The following is a 23579-nucleotide window of genomic DNA, read 5'->3' on the forward strand; positions in this document are numbered from 1 at the left end:
GTTAAAAAGGTTTTTTGGGGGGTGATCTTTTAGACCCTGTATAATATCATTTGACTTTAATAACTAGAGAACATTATTTATTCGAATGGCAGCTTGCTTACTGGATGACATGGAGAGAAAACATTTACATGCCTAAAGCCCAAAGATTCTGCAAATTTTTGTTTAATGTAATGAAGACCATAAAGACATTCTTATTAAGTAAAGTTTATATTTAAAATACAAAGCGGGTACATCTTATTCTTTTAAAATGGCACGGAGACTATTCTTTCTCTAAAGCATTGTGTATCAGATCTAGATAAGTATAAAAGCAATCCTTTAGTGAGTAGCTTACACCTCTCAAAGATGAGATTTGCCATTCATATCAAGTCTGAGGGAGTATTGGAGCTAGTTTTATATGTCAGAACCAGAAATGCAAGCTTAGCAAGGACACCGTTTCTTGCTTTGAATGAGGCAGGCTAAGAAGATGTACATCATTTTGCTCAGACACCGAACTCCCCTCCCTTTTGTTCCTGCTTCTCTCCTGCTTCGAGTTGACTCCTCCTTCCTGCAGCTCTGAGGATCACAGGCTGATTGAAGAACACAGCGGTTCGACGGGGAGCTGTGCTCAGTGTCTGTCTCTCTCTAATATTTTTCTTATTTTTCCTCTCTCTCTCCTCTCCTCGCCCTGTTTTGCATGTGTCTCTCTCTGAACCCGCAAAGCTGACACCTACCTGATAATCTCTCTGCCTCTGAATGCAGCTCTGGAACCAAATGCATCGCTGTACCGCTCTTAAAAAGTGAATAGAGTTTGATTACCTCGAGCTACAAGCTGCTTTGCTCCCTAAGAAGGACACAAAAGAAGCCAGACATCATTGCTTTTCCATCTACCTGAGAAGCTCTTTGCTTTTATGCCAGAAACTTGATGGTTTCAGGAGGAAGTTTTGGCTTTGTCTGTTTTTAATTGGAATGTTGAAAAGTTTTTTTTTTACTGATGATTTTAAGTGGAACTCGATTCTTAAATATGGGTTGAGTCAGATCTAAAGGAGACATGCCTGATCATTTTCCGCTGGACTGATGGGGGAACTTCTAGAAGGAAACTTGGTAGGAGAAAATGAGATCTGACTTGCAACTAACAAGCATGCTTTATTTTAAGAATATTTACAGACTCACTGAAAGGGAAATTAAATATTGACCAAAGACAATGTCTGGATTTTCCAGTAACTTATCAACAAATGACTCTACCCTGTGGAAAGAAAATCATAATTCGACGGACCTTTTAAATCTGCCAGGAACTCTGAATATCTATCTTTTTTGCCTGACATGCTTAATGACTCTTGCAGCCCTGGCAGGCAGCATTTATTCACTAGTTTCCCTGCTGAAAACGCACAACAGAACCGTTGTGTCCATGCTTGTGGCTTCCTGGTCTGGGGATGATCTCATGAGTGTCCTGTCGGTGACCATCTTCATGTTTTTGCAGTGGCCAAACGTGGTTCCTGACTACTTCCAGGCTCTGTGCACCACCTCTGCCTTACTATACTTATGCCAGGGCCTCTCGAGCAACTTGAAGGCGACTCTCCTAGTCTCCTACAACTTTTACTCGATGCACAGGGCTGTGGGGAGCCAGGCGGCCTCCAGGAGATCCGGCCAGGTGCTCGGCGCGGTGCTGACCGTGTGGGCAGCCAGCCTGCTGCTCTCGGCGCTGCCGCTGTGCGGCTGGGGCACCTTCGTGCGCACGCCTTGGGGCTGTCTGGCGGACCGCTCCAGCTCGTACGTGCTGCTCCTCTTCGCTGTGTACACTTCGGCCTTCGGACTCCTCGCCGCCCTCTCGGTCCCGCTCACTCACCAGTTGTTGTGTTCGGAGGAGCCGCCGAGGCTCCACGCCAACTACCAGGAGATTTCCCGCGCAGCTTCCACTCCTGGGACTCCTCCAAGTCGGGGGAGAGTGCTTTCCTCGTCTCCAGATGATGCTCCGGGCCCGGCGCTGCGCTGTTCTGGGGGGTGCTCCCCCAGCTCCGACACTGTGTTTGGACCGGGCCCACCAGCGAGGGCACAGCCGGGGCAGGGGCCGGGACCCGAGGCTGCCGCTGTGCTTGGAGCCTGCAGGCGTGAGAACCGGGGGACTCTCTGTGGCACCAGGAGCTTCACCGTGAGCGTAGCGCAGAAGCGCTTCTCTTTGATCCTAGCGCTAACAAAAGTCATACTTTGGCTCCCCATGATGGTAAAAGCACAGTGGCTCAAGTGCGCGGATGTGTAGACCGGGCGGTGTGAGTGCGTGTTGGGAATAGCGTCCCTGGTTGGGAGAGTCGCCAGGAGACGCGCAGTTAAGTCCGCCTCCAAATGTATCTCGCTCGGTTTAGACTTGCACTTGGAGGAAGACAGCTCACCGGCAGAGCCTGTTGGCTTTAAAGGCTTTTCTACTAAATGCTTCTCCTTTCAAAATTGGGGAGGGGGACTGGGAGCACTTTTGGGCGCGGGAGACAGTTTTCCTAGATCTAACGTGGCCAAGTGTTCTCTTCTCTTGTAGCAATATCTGGGAATATTCAGAAAAGAAGGAAGGTAGCAAAAGGGTTTTCTCCCCAGCCAGCTCTCTGTCATCCCTTTCTATCCACTCCTTTTCTGCCTAGTAAAGACACCGCCCATCCTCGGCAGGGAGAGAGATTGGAGAGTTGCCCCCAGGAGAGAGGGAGGAGAGGGGACCAAACAGGCTTTTGTTCAAGCTTTCTGGAGGAAGCCCAGTTCTGACCTGGGAAGGTGGTGTCCTGCTGTGACAAGCTGGCTGGGGAGTGGGAGGGAGGGAGGGAGGGTTCAGAGATGTGACAAAGGCCATCTGGAGTCCCCGGTGCAGGTTTTGGGGATGCCTGCCTGCTTCCCCAGCAGCATCCAGGCATTGTAAACTGTGCTTACCTGGAGGAGACTTGAGGTGGAGGGGGCACAGATCAGGCACTCAGGAGTGGAAACCACCCAAAGCCCTGTGGTCTAAATCTTGGGGCCTCCTCATCCCAAGAGATCCCAGTGGTCCATCACCAAAACTGAGCTTCTGACTCTTCAGGCAGGAAAGGAGCCTGGAGAAGGGTGCTGGGGCAGCATGCTTGGCAGAAAGGCCTGGCAAACTGGAAAACTGTATCCTGGGATAAGTCTGAAACTCTTTGCCTTTGCAGATCCACATGATGGTCCAGCACGTGGTGGGGTTGCAGAGCCCTCCCTTCGACACACTCAGCTTTCTACTAACCCTGCTGGCCACCACTGTAACCCCAGTGTTTATCTTGTCCAAACACTGGACCCACTTGCCCTGTGGCTGCATCATCAACTGTAAGCAGAACGCGTATACAGTGGCATCTGATGGGGACAAAAGTAAGTCCTTGACAGTGTGGAGCCTGGGAGCAATAAGCATACAGTCAAACACAGAAAAGTGGTCTATTGAGAAGTTGCCTGAGTAGGGAATGATGAATCCAAGGACAAATGTAAATAAAGGGAATAAATTATAATGTGAAGCAATTCTTAGCACAGTATCGGGATAAGTTTTAAGGGGACAGGTTTAAAACAACTCTGTGAAGTGTTTGTCCATTAAATAATTATTTTAGGGAAGAAAGGAAGAGACACAATTCATTCAACACAGCATGAAGTCAAGAAGGCCCTAAGATGTTATATCCACTGTGGTTCTTAGCCAAGAGTAGAAAATAAATTCCCTTCCCAAGTCTATGTATGAGAAACCTGTATCTGAATTCTCTTGGAAGAGTTAAAAACACATAATACTATAGCCCATTACTATATAATGGAATGGTAAAGACAAATATTTTTATTATTTTGCTTTTTGTATTCTTACAGGGTTTTGAGAGGTTTTCAGGGTAGAGTGCCTGAAAGCAGTTCAAAAACAAAATTTAAGGGGCTCCTGGCTGGTTCAGTCAGTAGAGCATGTGACACTTGAAATCAAGGTTTTGAGTTTGAGCCCCATGTGGGGTGTAGAGATTACTTAAAAATAAAATCTTTAAGAAACCCCACAAATTTGAAGTGTATGCCTCTGCTTTCAGAAAACAAAAGACTTTCACTTCAAGAAAGGACAAAGGTGGCAGAGTTTGTCCGTGTATGTTCATGTATGAATATAGCCATGCTAGTTACACTAAACAAACAAATAACAATAACGACAAAAAACTATGTTCTGAAGAGTATAACTAGAATGGGAGTGGGGTCAATTACAAAACTCACCAGAGTACAGTTGTTCCCATACTGAGACAGGAAAAGGTGAGGAATGACCTTCATATTTTGACTCTGCCAGTAAGAAAAAGGGTATTAGTTTGTCATTCCAGACAAAAGATAGGATGTTCTACCATTTAATAAATCTAAAAATGTGTTAGTGTATGGTGAATTAACTGTTCCATTAATTGTCCTTTGCTCAGAACAAGCAAGTAGATTACTCTTTAATGGAAAAGAAAGTAAATAAAAATAGTTCATTTCAGACTATTTCAGAGGTATAGAAACTGGAGAACGTTAAAATATATTCTGCAATCAATCCTACAACAGTGTTATTTTATAAACATTCATCATGAATTGGTCACTTTCCCTGCAGTGATGAAATTTAGGATTTAATAGGTCTAGATATTTTTCAAATAACAAGAGGATTTCTTTAGTTTTAAGGATGCCATAAAGTTTTATTGTTAATAGATGCCAAATTTATCTATGCCTTTAAAACAAAATAACCATGGAACTTATATAATAATTATGTGCTTCTGAAGATTAATATCCAGAGCAACAGTGTCACAGAAAATTAATAAATACTTTGAGCCACATAAAACCTATATAATATTCATTGATAAGACTGGAGGTTCTAACAGTCTATCAAATGTTAACATTTTGCCACTAAATTAGTGAACCAGCATTGTTTTATAGTACTTAAGGTTATGAAAGAGATCATAAAAGTCAAATGCCAGAGAAAATAAAAAGTCTTACTAAAATGATGTAGGGCAGTCATTTTTAAGAAGTAAAGGACACTCATATCAGAGCTGAAAACAAAGCAATGCAACAGACCTATCACTGCAAATAGTCTAGGAAGTATTCTCTCTTGCACTGCACAAGATAGAAGAGCCCATGGCAGGCTGGAAAAATCAACAATCTCATTAACATCTCACACTGGAAATTAAAACCACACCTTTTAAGATCAAAATAATATTCTCCCTCTAAATAACCATCACTTTTCTTTGTATTTAAAATTTCAGGGAAAATTTCCGTGTAATATGTAGGCTTATAAAAAGAGGCATGACTTCAAAAATCAAACACTGTGAGAAACAGTTTCAAATGCTTGTAGTCCAAATAGCTCCATTCTCTTTTATGATCCCACGTTCTGCTGTAGGGAAACTCTGAGAACAAGAATGATGTAGTTTCATTGTCTGAGAACCTATCACGTAGTTTCCTGTTGCTAGGATGATACAAGACCAGAATTTTCAAACCCCAAAGATACTCTTCCTCAGGTAGGCAAGTGCCTAATCAAGTGCCTTGATTCTTGGGGAGTATGGCTCTAAAGTTTACATTTAGGCTTTTTCTCCTTAGCAAACTAAGATTCCCCTTTTAACATTCTTCGTCAGTGAACTTGAGAAGCAAGGATGCTTCCTAACTCATATTTACCATAAGTTCATTTCGCAGATGTAAATATCATTCCCTGTCTCAGCCTTAGTGAATGGAAATGGAGACACATGCATTCAAAAAATGAATGTCAGTAATGGGAAATGATTTGCAGATTAACACTCCCTCCTGTTTCCAACATTAACCTGTATTACTAGTGTCTCAAAACAAAAGTGTTAAAAAAAAAAAAAAAGATGACTTTAACACAGAAGTCTCAGCTGGCAGACACAGGGGCCAGACATGGCTTTCAGACTCATTTTCTTTGCATGAGATGATGTTTTCTTTTTTAATTAAATAAACAGTTAAAATAGAATGTTTTCTATAAAGTCAGATTTTGAACTTTTATTGTAAGCAAAATCAAAATAAGTGCCACATTACTATGGAGAATTATTTAATTTTATAAGCTGATATAATTAACTAATGTTTGAAATTGCAATTAGCAAGATGTGATTAAAGGCAAAAGACTAACGCTAATTCATGTTTCACCCAGGGCTTAGCTTTTCAGAACAAATACAACATTATATTTATTTTGGTTTTTGTAGGTATAGACAGCATAGACTTCAAAAGACCCTGACTATATTCTGAGGGTCTTTAAGTTTCTGTTATTAGTTAAATGTTGTCAACTGTCATATTGTTATAAGCTATTATCTCCATTCATTACCTCAGTCAGAATTTACCTTTAGTTCTATCATGAGTCTAAGTAACAGTAAAGGCAATTTCACATAAAGGTCAATAATTCAAATTCTGGAATCATCTGGCTTTAAATTCAAATCTCCTTACCAGGTAAGTAATCTTAAGTAGGTCTCCTCTACCCACCCTTTTTCAACTGTAAAAGCCTTTTATTATGTAGTTTGTTGCTGTGTTAAATGACATGACCTATGTGCATAATTTAGCCTGGGAGTTGTTTCTCCATGGTGTGGACCACAGTCACACTTCCTTCTCATACCCTATCTCAGACTGCTTCTTGCCCTTCATGACATGGAGGAGGATTCTGCACCGACAGTCTGCACAGTTCAAAAACATTACTCATTTTTGCTCTACATATTTCATAATTATAATAGACAGCTAATTAGATACATAGCCACAGACATTAGTTTTGTTGGTAATATGATAAAATTGGGATTTATGAGTTTTTGTTTGCTTACTGTCCTGGAATTCATAATTTGTCACTTTGTATCTTTTTTGAGAGAAAATGGAAACCCATCAATAATTAAAATATCCTTTTAGTTCCTTCATCTTTCACACTGTTGAACTAAGTTAAAAATCCTAATTTAATTTAACTGGACTATATTACTAGAAAAAGTAAGTAGAACTCTACGTAAGACAGGGTATAAAATATTAATATATGTTTCTACTTTTCTATTTTCTTTGAATAGAAACTCTTGTTTGTGTTCTGGCTCAAACAATGAATGTTTTGTCTCAAATAATGAATGATACCTATAAATTCTATTTTCAGTCAGAAAAGCTCTGTAAATCTTCAGTTCTGGGAAAATTTTTGGTAATAGAATCAGCAGATGAATGGCACTAGGATATACTGTAACATGAATCAAATTTTATCTGTTGTTCTCATAGAAATTTTATTACTTTTCATAAACTTTTCCACCAAGATAGCTAAATGTCTGGGATATGATCTGTATCATATCTCTCCAAGTAGAAGAAATACTTTGAAATGAGCCATGTTTTGAAAGATGAATACTAAAACATTAAGTTGCCTTTTGTCTACTAACTTAATGTAACTTCATTCTTAGTACATAAAGCAATGATGTAGTATTTAATGACATTCACACATAAAAACAGTATCACTTTCTGTCACATCCTCACTTGTTATTCTACTAAGACTTCGTACCATATCAATAAACCAGTAGTAGTATATTAGCATACTATTACATTTCTCTTGGTTTAAACCCTAAACTTTTATGCATTCCTACTAAATTCATTTTGTAATTAACCAGGTTTAGAGACATGCTGCAAAGTGCTTTAGATCAGAAAATTATATATCTATTCACTATTTTTTATAATTCATTCCAAACTTATTTATATCAGGAATACATATGCTAATTTTAAAAGTTTAAAAACTACTGCAGCATTTTCTAATTTTTAATGTATGCATTTTTAAATTTATAAATGTCAGGAATGGAATATATCAAAATATTTAATGTAGTCATATCTGTGAGTGATATTGTCAGATGAATGACTCATGTAATATTAAGGCCTTCTTAATAATTTCTAGCAAAATAAAATTTAGAAATAATATTTTTATCCCCATATAAAGAAATGAATGTATAATTGATAGACTGAAAAAGTTAAAACTAAAACTGCATATATGTGGGAGTTTTAAACTTTATGGTTAAATTTTTGTTCATTAAACTGCTTTAAAGACTGCAGGGTTCTTGGAATTGTTGTACTTTAATAAACCAGCCCCTCATTGCATGAGTGACAAAAGTTAGGCCCAGAGTGATATGACACTTTGAATTTATAAGGTATAATTACTTTGCATTTATAATTGGCAGGAAATGAAGATAGTTTTTAAAATCATAGTAATCAACTTGGTGCACTTTGCTATTTTTATTCTCTATGTATATCCAATTATTGCTTATACATACCTGCTTAACCATGGAACTTTGTTTTTGTTTTTACTTAGCCAAGAGGAGGGGATTTGAATTCAATCTGTCATTCCAAAGGAGTTATGGAATTTATAAAATAGCACATGAAGATTACTATGATGATGATGAAAATGCTACATCCTATCACAATCTCATGAATGCTGAATGCAAAACTACAAAAGACTCTCAAAGAGACACTCAAAATATCGTTAATGCTATAAAAGTGGAAATCAGCACCACACCCTCTCGGGATAGTTCTATACTGAAAGGGATCAACAAATGCACAAATACTGATATTATGGAGACTAAACAGGATTGCCACAGTGGAAAGGGTGTTGACCCACTGCTTTCTGAAGAAACAGGAGGTGATACTAACTATGAAGAAACTGCCTTTTTGGAAGGACCAGAAAGAAGACTTTCTCATGAGGAGAGTCAGAAACCAGACCTTTCAGACTGGGAATGGTGTAGGAGTAAATCAGAAAGAACCCCTCGCCAGGTACAGTAAAGGTTGTTCTTTCTGTGAAATAAAAAGTGAGTCCAAATATGATAGGCATGAAAAAAAAAGATCAGTTGCTCATTTTATTCAATCAATTCCACTTGCTTTGATTAATTTTCATAATATTAAATTTTATTTCAAGATGTTCTTTTGAAGGATTTAAAAATTTTTTAAGTTATACATTTTATTCAAAATTTCTATGTTATGAGATTGACAGAGCTAAACAGGATCTTTAAGAAGGTAGAGCTTTATAGTTTAACCTCAAGTAATCTGTCTAAATTCAGACTAGACTCTCAGAACTTGTTTCAAATTAGTTAACTCGTACATTTTCCTTTTCCCTCTCCCACCCAAAAAATGCCCAACATCAGTATTCTTTTTTATATAAAGGCAATTACGTATACAGCTAGAGATGAGGTAGTCCTGCTGCAACTGTACTAGACAGCTTGCCTATTCTTCTTGCTAGAACTAGTCTTTCTAGTACCCAGTAGGGAAAAAGATTTATTCCAGAATAGACCCAAGTGAGCCTTTGCAAACTCTGCTAAATGTTCCATCCCATTAAGGATAAAAGAATCATTTTATAATGTTTTACAAAACTGAAAGAATTTGCACCTTAATTTCCTACCATTTTCTCCTAGGTTCTAGCCCACCTAGAACGATGAGGGATACTTCTCATTTTATTGAGACTGCAGTGAAATATTGATATGAGGTTGTTCTTTATTCCAAATTCTCATATTTGGTAAATAAAGTTGCCTTTGCTTCCCACACTATTGATTTACTGGGAAGAAGAGCCTTTTCTACAAGATTTAATGGAAATCAAAGTCCACTTGTCAAAAGAAAAACATAATTCCAGAAATATGTATAAGGGAATAATGCATTCCTTGATCAAAATATGACCATATAACACCAAATATGATGAATATGGATAGAATAATCTGAGATTTCCTTTATTCTCAGTGATTATTAAAACTACTAGTCTTATTCTTATATAACTGTTTAAAAAGTAAGTTCTATAACAAAATATAGTATTAAAATAATTATTCATATTATTTAGTCATTATTTCCAAAAATAATCACTAAATATTTGCCACAAATGAAAAATAACAGTGAAAAGTATATTATTGACAGGACACAGCGACACAATACTCAATATTTTTAGAACAAAATGGTACCCCAGCTAAGAGGAAAATCCCTACAGGACCATCATCAATTTGTTCTTTAATAATCTAAAGCTCTTGGTTTTCCTGCACTTAAAAATTGTTATGTATTATCATGATGAAGTGTTTGTGTTTGCGTGTGTGTGTTTGCATCTCAATAACTTGCAGATACGTTGGTGTGCTACTCCTTTATCTCGTCCTCATGTCTACCCCCTACGAGTTACAGCTATCTTGAATCTTGCTCGTGATTTTTTGTTTTATCATTTTATCATGAGTGAATTTCTAACACAATATATTATTACTAGTTTTGCATATTTTGAGCTTTCCAGAGATGGTGTCACACTGTACCTAATATTCTGGGACTTGTTTACTTCCCCACTCAACATTATTTTAAATGACTCCATTTTCTTATGTATTTTGTCAAAACATTGGGAATTATAATCTAAAGTATTACAATGTATAGCCCTCATTAAAAAGTCTTGATTATAGTCTGGATAGTATAATCAATTACCCTGGAAACTTATGAAAGGATCAGATACTGTTTACACATAACATACTGTCCTATGAGAATAATGAAACATGACTTAATCCACAAGCCTCTATAAATAAAAAAATAAAATATATATAAAAAGCACAGAACTTGGATTAGTCCGGATCAAATACCAATCAATATCTTTCAACTACAAGGATTTGATTAATTAATATTTTAACATTTGTGAAGAGCAAGAAGGTAAAAAAAAAACTGATCTAAAATGATGGTTGTGAAAACAATGATTAGCGATTAAAAATAAGGGAACATTCAGGAAAGATAAAATTTACATTTTCAGAGACTAATTGAAATTAAATGAAATACTGTCATAAATTTTCAAACAATAGTAAGAAATCCTTGGATTATAGACTGATGTTATTGATAGGCCTTGCCTTTTAGCAAATTTGCCTCTGAACTTTAAGGTTAACATGTAACCAAAATACATTTAGGGAAGAAATGTTTATGAAAACACTTCCATGACCAAAGACAGGGTTAACTCTTAACCTATTCTTCACTGCAGGTATTTCATGTGAGCAGATGGTGACTTTAGAAAGCACTTCATTTTATCCTTTTCTTCCATGTACTTTCTTTGCTCTGAAAGCAATGTTAACTTATGTATCTTAAAGTGATACATTTAACTACAGTAGACACTGCAATAATTCTATAAAAATACCCTCTCTTCTGATTTTCTCTGGTTATACTTTCAAATTTTTAGGATGAATCTATCAGTTCATATTTACTGGTTCCACATTGAATAGTGTGTCTTTATTCTTAGGCTTAAAAAAAAAAACCCTGCAGTTTGATGTAAAATATATTTAGTTAGCCCTACTTTATTTTGACAATACATGTTGCTTAATTTTTTATTAGAGTTTATGTTAGTAAAGAAATTCGCAGTGTATTTTGTCTGAAATCCTGGCAGGAGTGAAAGCATAAGATCAATGTTAAGGTATAAAGAATATGGTAGTAGAATGCCTTTGGTAGGTTTAGATGTGATCCAATAAAATTTATCAGAGTGGAAAGTGCTTGTAAGACTGAAATTCAGTGTTAAACTTAACCACATAACCACTTCTAAGAAGTTCAATGTTAAAATGTTCAGAAAAAATTAGAAATGTCATAGGTCTTCAGTTACAAAGTTTTAATATGGTAGCCATGGTGTGACTGTTTTTCAAATGATATAATGATTTTTCAGAATCTAAGAGTTTTGTCAACTATGAATAAAAAAATTGGACTTATAAAATAATTTAGTGGCTTGTGGGTGTTCAGTCTAATTTTCTCTTTTAATGCAAAGCTCACCAATGAATTCCATTTTCTTTTAATGTGTTGTCTTAAAGCTCTAGAAACTCATGTGTTTATTATGATCAATCAAAAACAAAAATATGCTGTAACTATATCACTTAATCCCTCTTATAATCCTAGCATCAAAGTATCTGAAAGGTGAAACGTCCTCCACTAAGCCAACAGAATATAGAAAAACAGATTCTGAAGCAATTCTTCTCAATGAGAGAGCAAGCAGGGGGAAGGGATTACATTTGAACGAGCTACACAAATCATTTAACAGAAGGATGTGTATCAAACAAGAACTAACTTTAAAGTCATCTGAGCATCAAAAAAATTTTATTCTCATTTTAAGGGAAATGTTTTAACTATCCAAAAATTGTTTTACAAATCCAAGTTGTGTTTTCTGACAGCGAAGTTGCAACAATAGTTTCCATAACTTCTTAATATTATTTTATCTTAAAACAATTTTCACAAAAAGCTGTGGAAACTGAAGTCAAACTAGATTATTTAGGGTTCTTTAAATTAGAGCTTCTCATTTTTTAAGTTTAAATTCAACTTAGTTAACATACAGTGTAGTCTTGGATTGGAGTAGAACCCAGTGATTCACCTCCTACATCTGACACCCAGTGCTCATCCTGAAAAGTGCCCTCCTTAATGTCCATCACCCACTTAACCTATCCCCCTTTCCACCTTAAGTTTGGTCTATTTAAGTTTTCTACAATTTGTCTCCCTCTCTGTTGTTATCTTAGCTCTCTTTCCCTTCCCCTATGTTTATCTGTTGTGTTTCTTAAATTCCACACGTGCATTTTTCATATTTTAATGTAAAAATAAGTCAAATGGATGTCTTGCTAAAATGCAGATTGTGGGGGCACCTGGGTGGCTTAGTCAGTTGAGTGTCTGACTTGTGCTCAGGTCTCAATCTCACAGTTCATGGGTTCTAGCCCCACGTCAGGCTCTGTGCTGATAGCTCAGAGCCTGGACCCTGCTTCAGATTCTGTGTCTCCCTCTCTGTCCTTCTCTTGCTCACACTGTCTCTCTCTCTCTCTCTCTCTCTCTCTCTCTTTCTCTCTCTCTTAAAAATAAATAAACATAAAAAAAATTTTTTAATGTAGACTGTGACTGAGTAAATCTGAGATGGGCTCCAAGATTCTGCATTTCTGACAAACCCCTAGCTGACTCGAATGCAAAACAGAAGCCCATCCCAGACTGGCAGAATCAGAATCCCAGGTTCAAATTTAAGAAGTACCACATTAGCATCTAATCACTGGAAGATAAATACTAGTTTAAAGAACAGGGCAAAGTTAATCCTTTCATTTAATATATGCCTCATAAAGTAAAATAAGACTAGAAGAAAATACTCCAATACAGTAGTGTCCCCTTATCTGTGGGAAATACATTCCAAGACCCTCCATGGATACCTGAAATATAAATAGCCATGAACCCTACATATACTATGTTTTTTCCTATACAAACATACCTGTCATGCAGTTTAATTTATAAATTAAGTACAGTAAGAGATTAAAATAATAACCAAGAATAAAACAGTTACAAAAATACTGTAATAAAAGTTATGGGAGTGTGGTCCCTCTCTTAATTTCAAAATATCTTACTGTACCATACTCACCCTTCTTCATGTGATAATAGGAGATAATAAAATGCTATATGATGAAATGAAGTGAGGTGAGTGACAGGTACTGTGATGTAGTATTAGGCTACCATTGACCGTCCAATGATATATCAGCAAGATCATCTGCCTCTAGACCATGGTGGACTATGGGTAACTGAAACCACAAAAAGTGATGCCTGGATAAGTGAGGGGGCGACCTGTTTGCATATCTCTTACCGCTCCCCAAAAAGAGTGCATCTTCTCTTTTCATTTAAAAACTATTTCATTTAAAACTATTAAAAATTAAATGAGGCATAAAATATTAGTGTTTCCCATGACATTGTTAACTTAATATGGTAAATGCTTAAACCTGTTCTCTGAGTAATTTATAACATTTTTAACTGAAGTGACTGCAGGAGAAAAATTCATTTATCACCTATGTGTAGCCTCAAGACAGTCATCTTAATGCAAATAACTCATGTATAGATATTTTATATTTAGCCACATCCATTTTTTACACTGTTTAGTTCATTACTCACTGGTTAGAGGCCTAAAAAAATTATTACACTGCTTTTTAATGTTTTTTTCTTGAAAGAGAAAGAGTGAGCGGGATAGGGGCAGAGAGACAGATAAGGAGACAGAGAACCCGAGGCAGGCTCCTCATGGTCAGCACAAAGCCCAACATGGAGCTCAAACCCACAAACTAGGATCATGACCTGAGCCGACATGGGACACTCAGCCACCTGAGCCACTCAAGCACCTCTACTGCTTTCTGTTTCAGAAACTGTCTTATCATTGTAAAGCAATATAATTATTGTAGAAAATATAGAAATTGCTGATAAGCAAAGAAAAAACACCCAATTCCAATCACCCAAAGCTAACCACTGTTTACATTTTATCACATAAAACCTCGGGCTCTTTCCTATGCATATATTTTTCCTTTTGACAAAAAGAGGATCACATTGCATGTACTCTTTTGGAATTTACTTTTCTCTGCATAAGAGTATAATTTCTACCTGCTTTAAACTGAGCACTTTTTGAGATTATCTGGAACACTGTAGAATGGCTGTTTTCAGTGTGGCTTAAAATTCATCCATAAATGTAAATTTGTTCTCAAGCATTCAAAGTGTTGAAAGCTGAAGCTAAGGAGATTTCATTGTAAACTAATTCAAATATTTCATTAGGTTTTTGTAATCTTCACAGCATGTATCATTTGCTGAAATGAAGTAAAACTGAGCAGTTTAGCTGTTCACTTTCTACAAACTCAAGGGGATTATCATCGGATCCAAGCTTGTGTGGGGTCTTATAACTCACCTTTAAGCTAAGAATTTTGTTAACATTCTTAAAAACACCTCACGATTTAAGGAGACCTTAAAAGGCTAAGTACTGGAACTTCCGAGTATGGCTTGAATCTCTTCTACAACCTCTTACTGAGTGAGTATCCCTCACGTGAATGCAAACGGCTAGAAATTCATTACATTTTTTAAACTTTTTATTGTGAACAAATTTTAGACTTACAAAACAGTTTCAGAAAAAGTACAGAGAGTTCTAATACATCCTTCATCCAGCTTCCCCTAATGTTAATATGTTACACGACAGTAATGTTTTATCAGGAAACTCATAACTAATTTATAGACCTTATTTCAATTTTGCCAGTTGTCCTGCTTATGTCCTCTTTTTGGCCCAGAATCTATTCCCAGATCCCATACTACATCTGTTGCTTTGACTCCTCAGTCTCTTCCAATCTATGGTTCTTCAGTCTTTCCTTGTCTTATACAACTGTCACACTTGTGAACTACTGGGCAGTTTGCTTTGTTTCTGGAATGTCCTTCAATTGTGTTATGTTTTCCATTGCTTAAGTTGAAATCATGCATTTTGGCAAGAATCCTACTGAAGTGATGATTGTTTTTCCCAGTGCATCAGATCAGGAGGTACATGATGTTGATATGTCTTGTGATAGCAATTTCATACAGGTGATATATTCCAGATTTCTCCATGTAAAGTTACTATTTTTCCCCTTGTAATTTATAAATATCTTATGAGGAGACATTTTGAGACAATGCAAATATTCCGTTTTATGTCATACTTTTGCCCAATGATTTCAGCATTAATTGATGAATTGTGCCTGCAACAATTATATTTCTACTTCTATCATTCTTTCTATATTTATTATTGGAATTGTCCTGTAAGAAAAAGTTGTCTCTTCTCCTTCATTTGCTTATATATTTATATCAGTATGGGCTCAAATATTCTGTTTTAATCTGTAGACTACAAGCCATACTATTACTCTTTAGTTTGCTACTCTAGTTGTCCTATATTTGGCCATTGAAAGCTCTTTCTGATGCCTATATCCATCCAACATTCTGTCCTCATCTTTTTTAGCACTTCCTTATTTTCTAGCAGCACAAGAAATTCCAGCCTCATCTTCTATTATCCCTGATGCATCCTTAAGAATGAAGCATTTTTCCAAGGAGTTCTGGTTCCTTTTATTGGTGCTAGGAATTCTCATTGCTGCTGAAGTGTCTTTCTTCTAGACCCTATCATTGGACAGATGTAGGAAATGGATATATGTATACTCATGTGCACATTGATATTTTTGTAACAGTTTCTCTGTATAAATCATTTAAAACCATGAGTTTATACTGATACCTCCAAGTCCAATCAAATACTATAGATTCATTTATGTCTTTCCTTTTTCTTATTTGTTACTTTTTTCTGACAGTGAGAAAACTGGCTTTCATTCTCCAGAAACAGATTTACTTATTTGCTAAATTGCACATCTATACTCTTGTGGGGAAAGAAAAGTATTGACTAGACTATAATAGTTGTGTACAGTTCTTTTTGTCTTTAATCTTACAGTTTATAATCAAAATACAACCTTCCCCATTTATTTAGGTTATTTTCATTTTAATTCCTTTCATTTTATATTATGTTTTGAGTTCCTCCCACTTTATTTTTTATTGTTTATGGTTGAGTATATGAAACATAACCATGATTCCAAGAATCAGAACTACATAAAACATATGCTTTCTGTAAGGTTTAATAGATGGAGGCAGAGATGGGAGGGCAAAGAGACCACATTATGGAGCCAAGAAGGCCTTTATTGGGATCTGCAATTCCCGGGCGAGGTTCCGAGACTCTGGAGCGTGACTCTGGAGCGGGGAGTCGGGGAAGTCGCGCCTGATATGGGAGAGCAAGGTCTTTTATGGGTGCAGAAGTTCCGGGTTTGAGCTCAGGTGGGCCGATAGCGACGTAGGGTCATCTTTGGATGGTGGCAGGATTCAATTGGCTGTTCGATTCGGTGGGGAGGGGGATGCTGGAATTCCATGGTGAGGCATTCCAGTTTGAGACAGTCCAGATTGAGAGTGGGGGTCGTCAGTCCCGGTGGTGCCTGGATCTGTTATCTGGCCTGCAATAAAATGGCCGCTGGTGCTTTTCAAATGGCTCAGGTCATCCCAGGTTTGCAGGTGGGGGCTGTCAGTGCTCGCAGCTTTCCACATCAAAGTGGCCGCTCAGTTGCTTTCCCATGGCAACTCTTACACTTCCCTCCCTCATTCCTTCTTCCCCCCTGTACTGACATATCTCCTGTAAGTTATCAATCTCATAGTTTCTGGCTTAACTACCCTTTATTTCTTTTTGCACCAATAAGCAGATATATGCATACCTTCTTATATCTCCCTCTTCCTTACCTATAACTCTTCTGTACTTTACTTTTTTCACTTAACAATATATCATAGAAGTTACTCCATACCAGTTTATAGAGATTTCATTTTTTATAGCTGCATAATTATCCATAGTGTGGCTACACCACAGCTAATTCACTCTCTTATATGGGCCTTATGATGTTTCTAATATTTTGCAATTAAAAAATATTGAAGTACACATTATGCATGTGTATTTTCATATTGTTGGAGGCGTATCTTCGAAATAAATTCCTAGAATTAGGATTTTGGGGTCAAAAATTTAGTTTTGTTAGGAACAGCCAAATTCTCTTACAGAAAGGTCATACCAGTCTGCACTCCCAACAGTAATATATAACAGAGGACTCTTTTCCTCACAATCTTGGTAATAATTTATTATTATGCTTTTAAAATTTTTGCCAGTCTGGTGTTACATGTCAGTGATGGATCACTAAATTCTACTCTTGAAATTAATTTTACACTACATGTTAACTAGAATTTAAATAAAAACAGGAAACATTAAATGTTTTTTAAAAATTAAAAATATTTTTTTGCCAGTCTGATATGAGACAATCTCAGATTTGTTTTAAATTATATTTGTGTAATTATAAATGAGTTTGAATAGTTTTCATACATTTAAGAGCCATTTTGTCTTTTTATATTTTGTCTTTTTATATTTTGTAAATTGTTCTTATCCTTTCCTTATGTTTCTATGAGGATTTTGTCCTTTTATCCTTTGATTTATTTTAAGAGTTCTTTTTTTAAATGTTTGTTTATTTTTGAGAGAGAGACAGTGTGAGCAGGGGAGGGACAGAAAGGGAGTGATATACAGAATCCGAAGCAGGCTCCAGGCTCTGAGCTGTCAGCACAGAGCCCAATGCCAGGCTCAAACTCACGAACTGTGAGATCATGACCTGAGCCAAAGTCAGACACTTAAGTGACTGAGCCACCCTGGTGCCTCTAATTGCCTCTGAATTTTGAGTGAAGAAACAGTTTAAAATGGAATTCACCTGTGTTTTCTTCTAGTCCTTGTATGATTTTAACTTTTACATTTCGATCTCAGATCCATTTGGAATTCTTGTATTTGGTGTCAAGATATTAATATAATTTTGTTTTTTGTCTTTTTTAAAGATGTTTATTTATTTTGAAAGAGAGATAAAGCATAAGTGCATGAGTGCGGAGAGTAGAGAGAGAGAGGGAGAGAGAGAGAATCCCAAGTAGAGCCTTCCATGTCAGTGCAGAGTATGAGGCTTGATGCCAGGAACCCTGAAATCATTCATGTCCTGAGCTGAAATCAAGAGTTGATGCTTAACCAACTGAGGCACCCAGGGAGCCCAATTTTGTCTTTTTTCTAAATGGTTACCCATCATTTTTTAAAAATATTTATTTATTTTTGAAAGAGAATATAACCGAGTGGGGGAGGGGCAGAGAGAAAGAGGAGGATCTGAAGCAGGCTCTGTGCTGACAGGAGAGAGCCCCATGGGAGGCTCCAACTCATGATGCATGAAATCATGACTTCAGCCAAAGTCAGATGCTTAACCGACTGAGATATCCACATGCCCCTTCCCATCATTTATTAAAAAGCATAATTTGGGGTTCCTGGGTGGCTCAGTCAGTTGAGCGTCTGACTTCAGCTCAGGTCATGATCTCACAGTTCTTGGGTTCAAGCCCCACAAGGCTCTGTGCTGACAGCTTGGATTGCTTAGCTTGCTTCGAATTCTGTGTCTCCTACTTTGGCCCTCTCTGACTCGTGCTCTCTCTCTCAAAAATAAATAAATATTTTTAAAAATTGAAGGAAAAAAGACTTGCCTTTAAAAAAGCATAATTTATTTAAAAGTCCATAACTACCCACAGTGTTTTGAAATATCATCTTTATCTTGTCCCACATTTCCATACCTACTTGGGTCTATTCCTGGGCTTTCACTATCTACTCATGCACTAGTATCTCACCGTTTTAAGCAGAGAGACTATTACAGCGAGTTTTAATGTCTGGTAGGGCTGATTTCCACCTACCCCCACTCCACTGGTATTTTTTTTCTTTTTCAGTATTTTTCTTGCCTTCCTTGAATGTTTGCTTTTTCATATCTACTTTACTTTCAACTTGTCTAACTCCATAAAAAAGCTTCATCAGGATTGTGTTAAATTTATAAATTAGTTCAGAGAGAACTGACATCTTTATATTTAGCTGTCTTATCCAAGAACAGGAGATGTTTTTCCACTTTTTCTAATGTACTCTTGTTATCTTTCTCCTGAAAGATTTTAAACGTTTCTTCCTACAAGTGTTATACTTTTTGGTTAAGTTTATTCCAGAGTACTCTATCTTTGTTTTCATTGTAAATGAGGTTCTTCTACCATTATGTCCTCTAACTGGTTATTGTTTGTATATGTTAAGGATATTGATTTCTGCCTGTTAAGGTTATTTCTGCTACACTACTGAATTATTTTATTGTTTCAAGAAAATCATTGATTATCATTAATTATTTAAGGTTTTCTAGGTATGCTATCATAACATTATCAAATAGAGATAGTTTTATTTTTTTTATCAATTCTTATACCTCATTTTTAAATGTTTTTAAATTTTTTGTTTATTTATTTTTGAGAGACTCAGAGAGACAGAGTACAAGCAGGGGAAGGGCAGAGAGAGGGAGACACAGAATCTGAAGCAGGCTCCAGGTTCCAATCTGTCAGCACAGACCAGGACCCCAGAGCCTGACACGGGGCTCAAATCCACAAACCTTGAGATCATGACCTGAGCCAAAGTCAGAAACTTAACCAACTAAGCCACCGAGGCTTCCCTCTTATCCCTCTCTTTAATTTCTCTGGTCTGCTTGTATTAGCCAATACTTCTAGAACAGTTTTGAATAGTGGAGGAGACAGGCCATTCTTGCATAACTCCTAATCTTAGTGAAAGGTTTCTGATGATTTCTTATTAAAGAAGATACTAGCTCTCACTGCTTTATAAAGCAAGTAACTTAATCTTCGATGAAGATGATTATGATGATAATGAGACAATGGTGATGATAACTAATACTTATTGAGCACATGCTAATGTGTCACACAGTTTTAAGCACTTTCCATATAATTGCTTACTTAGTATTCACAAAGATGATTTGGTAGGCATTATTATCCAGTTTAACAGATGGAAAAACTGAAGCACAGAAAAGTCTATCAGAGCCTGGGAGTAAACTCAGGCCATCTGACTCCAGAGATAGTCCACATATGCAACTATTCTAACTGCTTTAGAGAGAGAATTTTGATAGTTAGCAAATCATTTCTTATACTAAATCCTATCCATTCCCCTCACACAAGCAGATTAATATCACCTGGAGATACTTTAAAACTAACTCCACTCACAGAAATTCTGATTTAATTGGTCTTCAGCAAGATTTAGGTATCAATGATTTTAAAAACTCTGTGTGTAGATATTTGCAAAATATATCATCAACATAAGACTTGCATTTAGAATATATAATTTATACAGACACCAATAAATGAACAAGAAAATAACAGACCACCCAATTGTATATGCCAAAGATTTAAACTCATACTTTAGATAAGAGGAAAGGAAAATAACCATACACTTATATAAAGGTACACCACATCATTAGTAATCTGGAAATCTCAATTAAAATGGCAATCAGACATCACTGCGCACCCACAAAAATAGTCAAAAGTAAACAGTCTGACAATGCCAAGGTTGATGAGAAACAGTCTGCCAGCATCTACAAAAGGTAAATATACATCTTTTATGGTGTATACATGGGTGTAACATGTATAAATATATGGGTGTGTACCTCATGCCCCAGCAATTCCATTCAGGCATACAGTAGAATTGCACTGCTCAGTACAGCAGCCGCTAGTCACATGTATCTACTTAAATCTAAATTATTTAATTTTTTTAAAAAATTCAGTTCCTCAGTTATACTACTCACAGTTCCAGAGCTTAATATCCGAATGTGGCTAGTGGCTACTGTATTGGAAAACACAAACAACACATTTCCATCACTGCACCTCTATAGGACAGTGCTACCCTAGAACACTTGTGTGTTTCTGCAAGCTCTGTTTGCAATAGCTTCAACATTTAGGAATAGACCAAAAGTCCATCGGTGTTAGAATAAGTAATAAATTGTTGAATATTTTTACAACAGAATACCATGTGCAGAAGTGTATATTACATTAAGTCAGAGAAACTTGCCTGATTGCTTCTAAGGCTGGGAGGGGCTCTATGATGTGTTCATATGGACATATGTTTTTTTTTTAATTAACAAAAAGCATATTTGTGCATTCCTTTTCTTAAAGAAGTAATTTAAGCTTCAAGGCCCTCAATATCTAGTTCAACCCCTAATCAAAAAACAACAAAATTAAAAAAAAAAAAACTAAAGCTACATAAAATGTGAATGAACTTTGCAAATATATGAAAGAAACATAACCAAATACTCTCTATGACTGTATTTAATAAAGCTTAAAATCAGACACAACTAAATTAAATGATTTAGGGACACATACAAATGGTAAAACCATAAAGAAGAACCAGAAGGTAATTATCACGGAAGTCTAAGTGGTGTTTGTCGTTAGAAAGAAATATGCAAGAAAGTACACATGTGGTCCCCAGGGGTCCTGGATTTGTTCAATTTCTTATCTTAGGGAGTGATTATATTCTCTTCTATGGCAAAGTTATTCTTAATGCTGTCTTGAATGTGTGTTATGTTTCACAGTTTTAAAGATTAAGTTAAAAATAAGTCATTTGCCCAGATGATTTCTGATGAGCATCCATTGCCCTAGGCCTTTCACCAAGTCTTGCTTCTGCCTCTCAGAAACATCCAGAACCATTCTCTTACCTCTCTCACTTGCTGTTAAGCTAATGGAATATGTTTATCTAAGTTTTCATGTTGCTGTCCTTTCTCATTATGCTAACTAAATATTGTTACTTATTTGAACCTTTCTTATCATAAATTCACTTACAGAAATTTATAATCCTTTAATTATGCCAAACCCAGAATCAAACAGAATATTCAAGTTGTCTTTACTCCTTTACACAATGACCTATACAGCTGACCCTAGAACAATGCAAATATTAGGGAAGCCAAAGTACCCCAGAATTGAAAATCCATGTATAACTTTTGAATCCCCAAAAACTTAACTAACAATCTACTATGGACCAGAAGCCTTACCAATAACATAAACAGTCCATTAACACAAATTTTGTATGTTATATATTATACTCTTAAAGTAAGCTAGAGAAAAGAAAATGATATTAAGAAAATCGTTAGGCAGAGAAAATACATTTACTGTATAGTGCTGTTCTATACTTATTTTTAAAAATCTGCATGTAAGTAAGACCTGTGTAATTCAAACCCATATTGTTCAAGGGCCAACGGTGCTTCTCTTAATGCATCTTAAGATCACATTCACTTATTTAGCAGTCATATTTCACTGCTGGTGTGTTTCATATCAGCTAATACCCTTGTGTTCTTTATGCCTATACTGCCACTTAGCCATTTGGTACATTTGTAGTTATATCTTTTCTCTGTTCAATTTCATCTTTTTCTACTTAGCCCACTCTTCCATTACTTTTGGTAGCCTTTTCTAGTGCTATCAAAAATGCCTTCAGATGATTCTAAGACCTGAATTCTATACTATCATTCCACAATTTGAATCATGCATGTATTTAATAAGTTACCTTTCATAAATCCTGCTTGTACTTCATATTTTTATTCAAACTGTTGATTAAAAATGGAACAAGACAGGGCAAAAAAGAGGTCTGCTGCACACTATGTAAACAAGTCCGCTTGTTCAGTTTGGTTTATTTAGAAACACCTTCAGTGTTCAGGCTTTGGAGTCTGACATATCTCTTTCTGGATGTGTTTTCTCCCATTTTACGTGGCTAAATCCTGCTTGTACTTCAGGTATCCATTTAAATATCTTACACCCTGGGAAGCCTTTCCAAGGTTTCCAGTTAAACATTCATATTATACTCTCTACTTATTAAATACTCATTTATTTAACTTTTCTCTATTTGGAATTAACTTTGTGATGACAGGGTGGATATTCATTTTCTTAATTGTTTCATCTATCATCAGCAGCAAACATAATGCTTGAAACCTAGTGTGCATTCAATGAATAGCTACTGAATGAATAAATGAATGAACAAATTAATGAAATAATAGTATCAAATATGGTGTGTTTATTATGCACAAAAATCTGGTAATTATTACTATGGTGTTTATTATTATGGTATATATTATTCTGGTGTTTATTTATTATTATGGTGTATTATACACTGAAATAAGTATTTGATGTACAGTATCCTATCTAATCTTGACAACATCAGTTTTATTATTTCCCTACATTATGGATGAGGATACAGGGGTACGGAGGTAGAGGCAGCACTGAACTCTGGTTGGCCTGTTTCCAAAGCCCATGCTTCCCATCTGCAACCTTCCATAAGAGACCAGTCACTACTAGAGTGAAATACGTTATAATCCATGATTAAAACAAAGGGTATTACATATCGTTTTGTTTAGAATTATATTTGTTCCAAAATGATTGGTTGTCATTGAAAGCAACTATGTTTCAAGCTGAAGTGTGGAGGTCACGTGACTGAGGTGTTGGTAATGGAGTTATTTTCCTGCTCTCTAGTG

At 36.4% G+C, this 23579-nt stretch overlaps 1 protein-coding gene across 3 annotated transcripts in view; it reads left to right on the forward strand.

Annotated features, from left to right (window-relative positions):
- The first annotated feature begins 1132 nt into the window (after positions 1-1132).
- Positions 1133-23579, forward strand: part of GPR149 (G protein-coupled receptor 149) — a 71542-nt gene continuing 49095 nt past the window's right edge. For all 3 annotated transcript variants that reach the window (XR_003908801.1, XM_029940018.1, XM_029940017.1), the window contains exons 1-3: positions 1133-2197; positions 3138-3330; positions 8234-8691. Coding sequence is in view for 2 of the 3 variants with exons in the window: in XM_029940018.1 (XP_029795878.1) it covers positions 1181-2197; positions 3138-3330; positions 8234-8691 (1668 nt within the window). In the remaining variant the exon portion in view is untranslated. The remainder of the gene's footprint in view (positions 2198-3137; positions 3331-8233; positions 8692-23579) is intronic.

Source organism: Suricata suricatta, chromosome 5, assembly GCF_006229205.1.
Source record: "Suricata suricatta isolate VVHF042 chromosome 5, meerkat_22Aug2017_6uvM2_HiC, whole genome shotgun sequence".
In the NCBI taxonomy this organism is placed as follows: Eukaryota; Metazoa; Chordata; class Mammalia; order Carnivora; family Herpestidae; genus Suricata; species Suricata suricatta.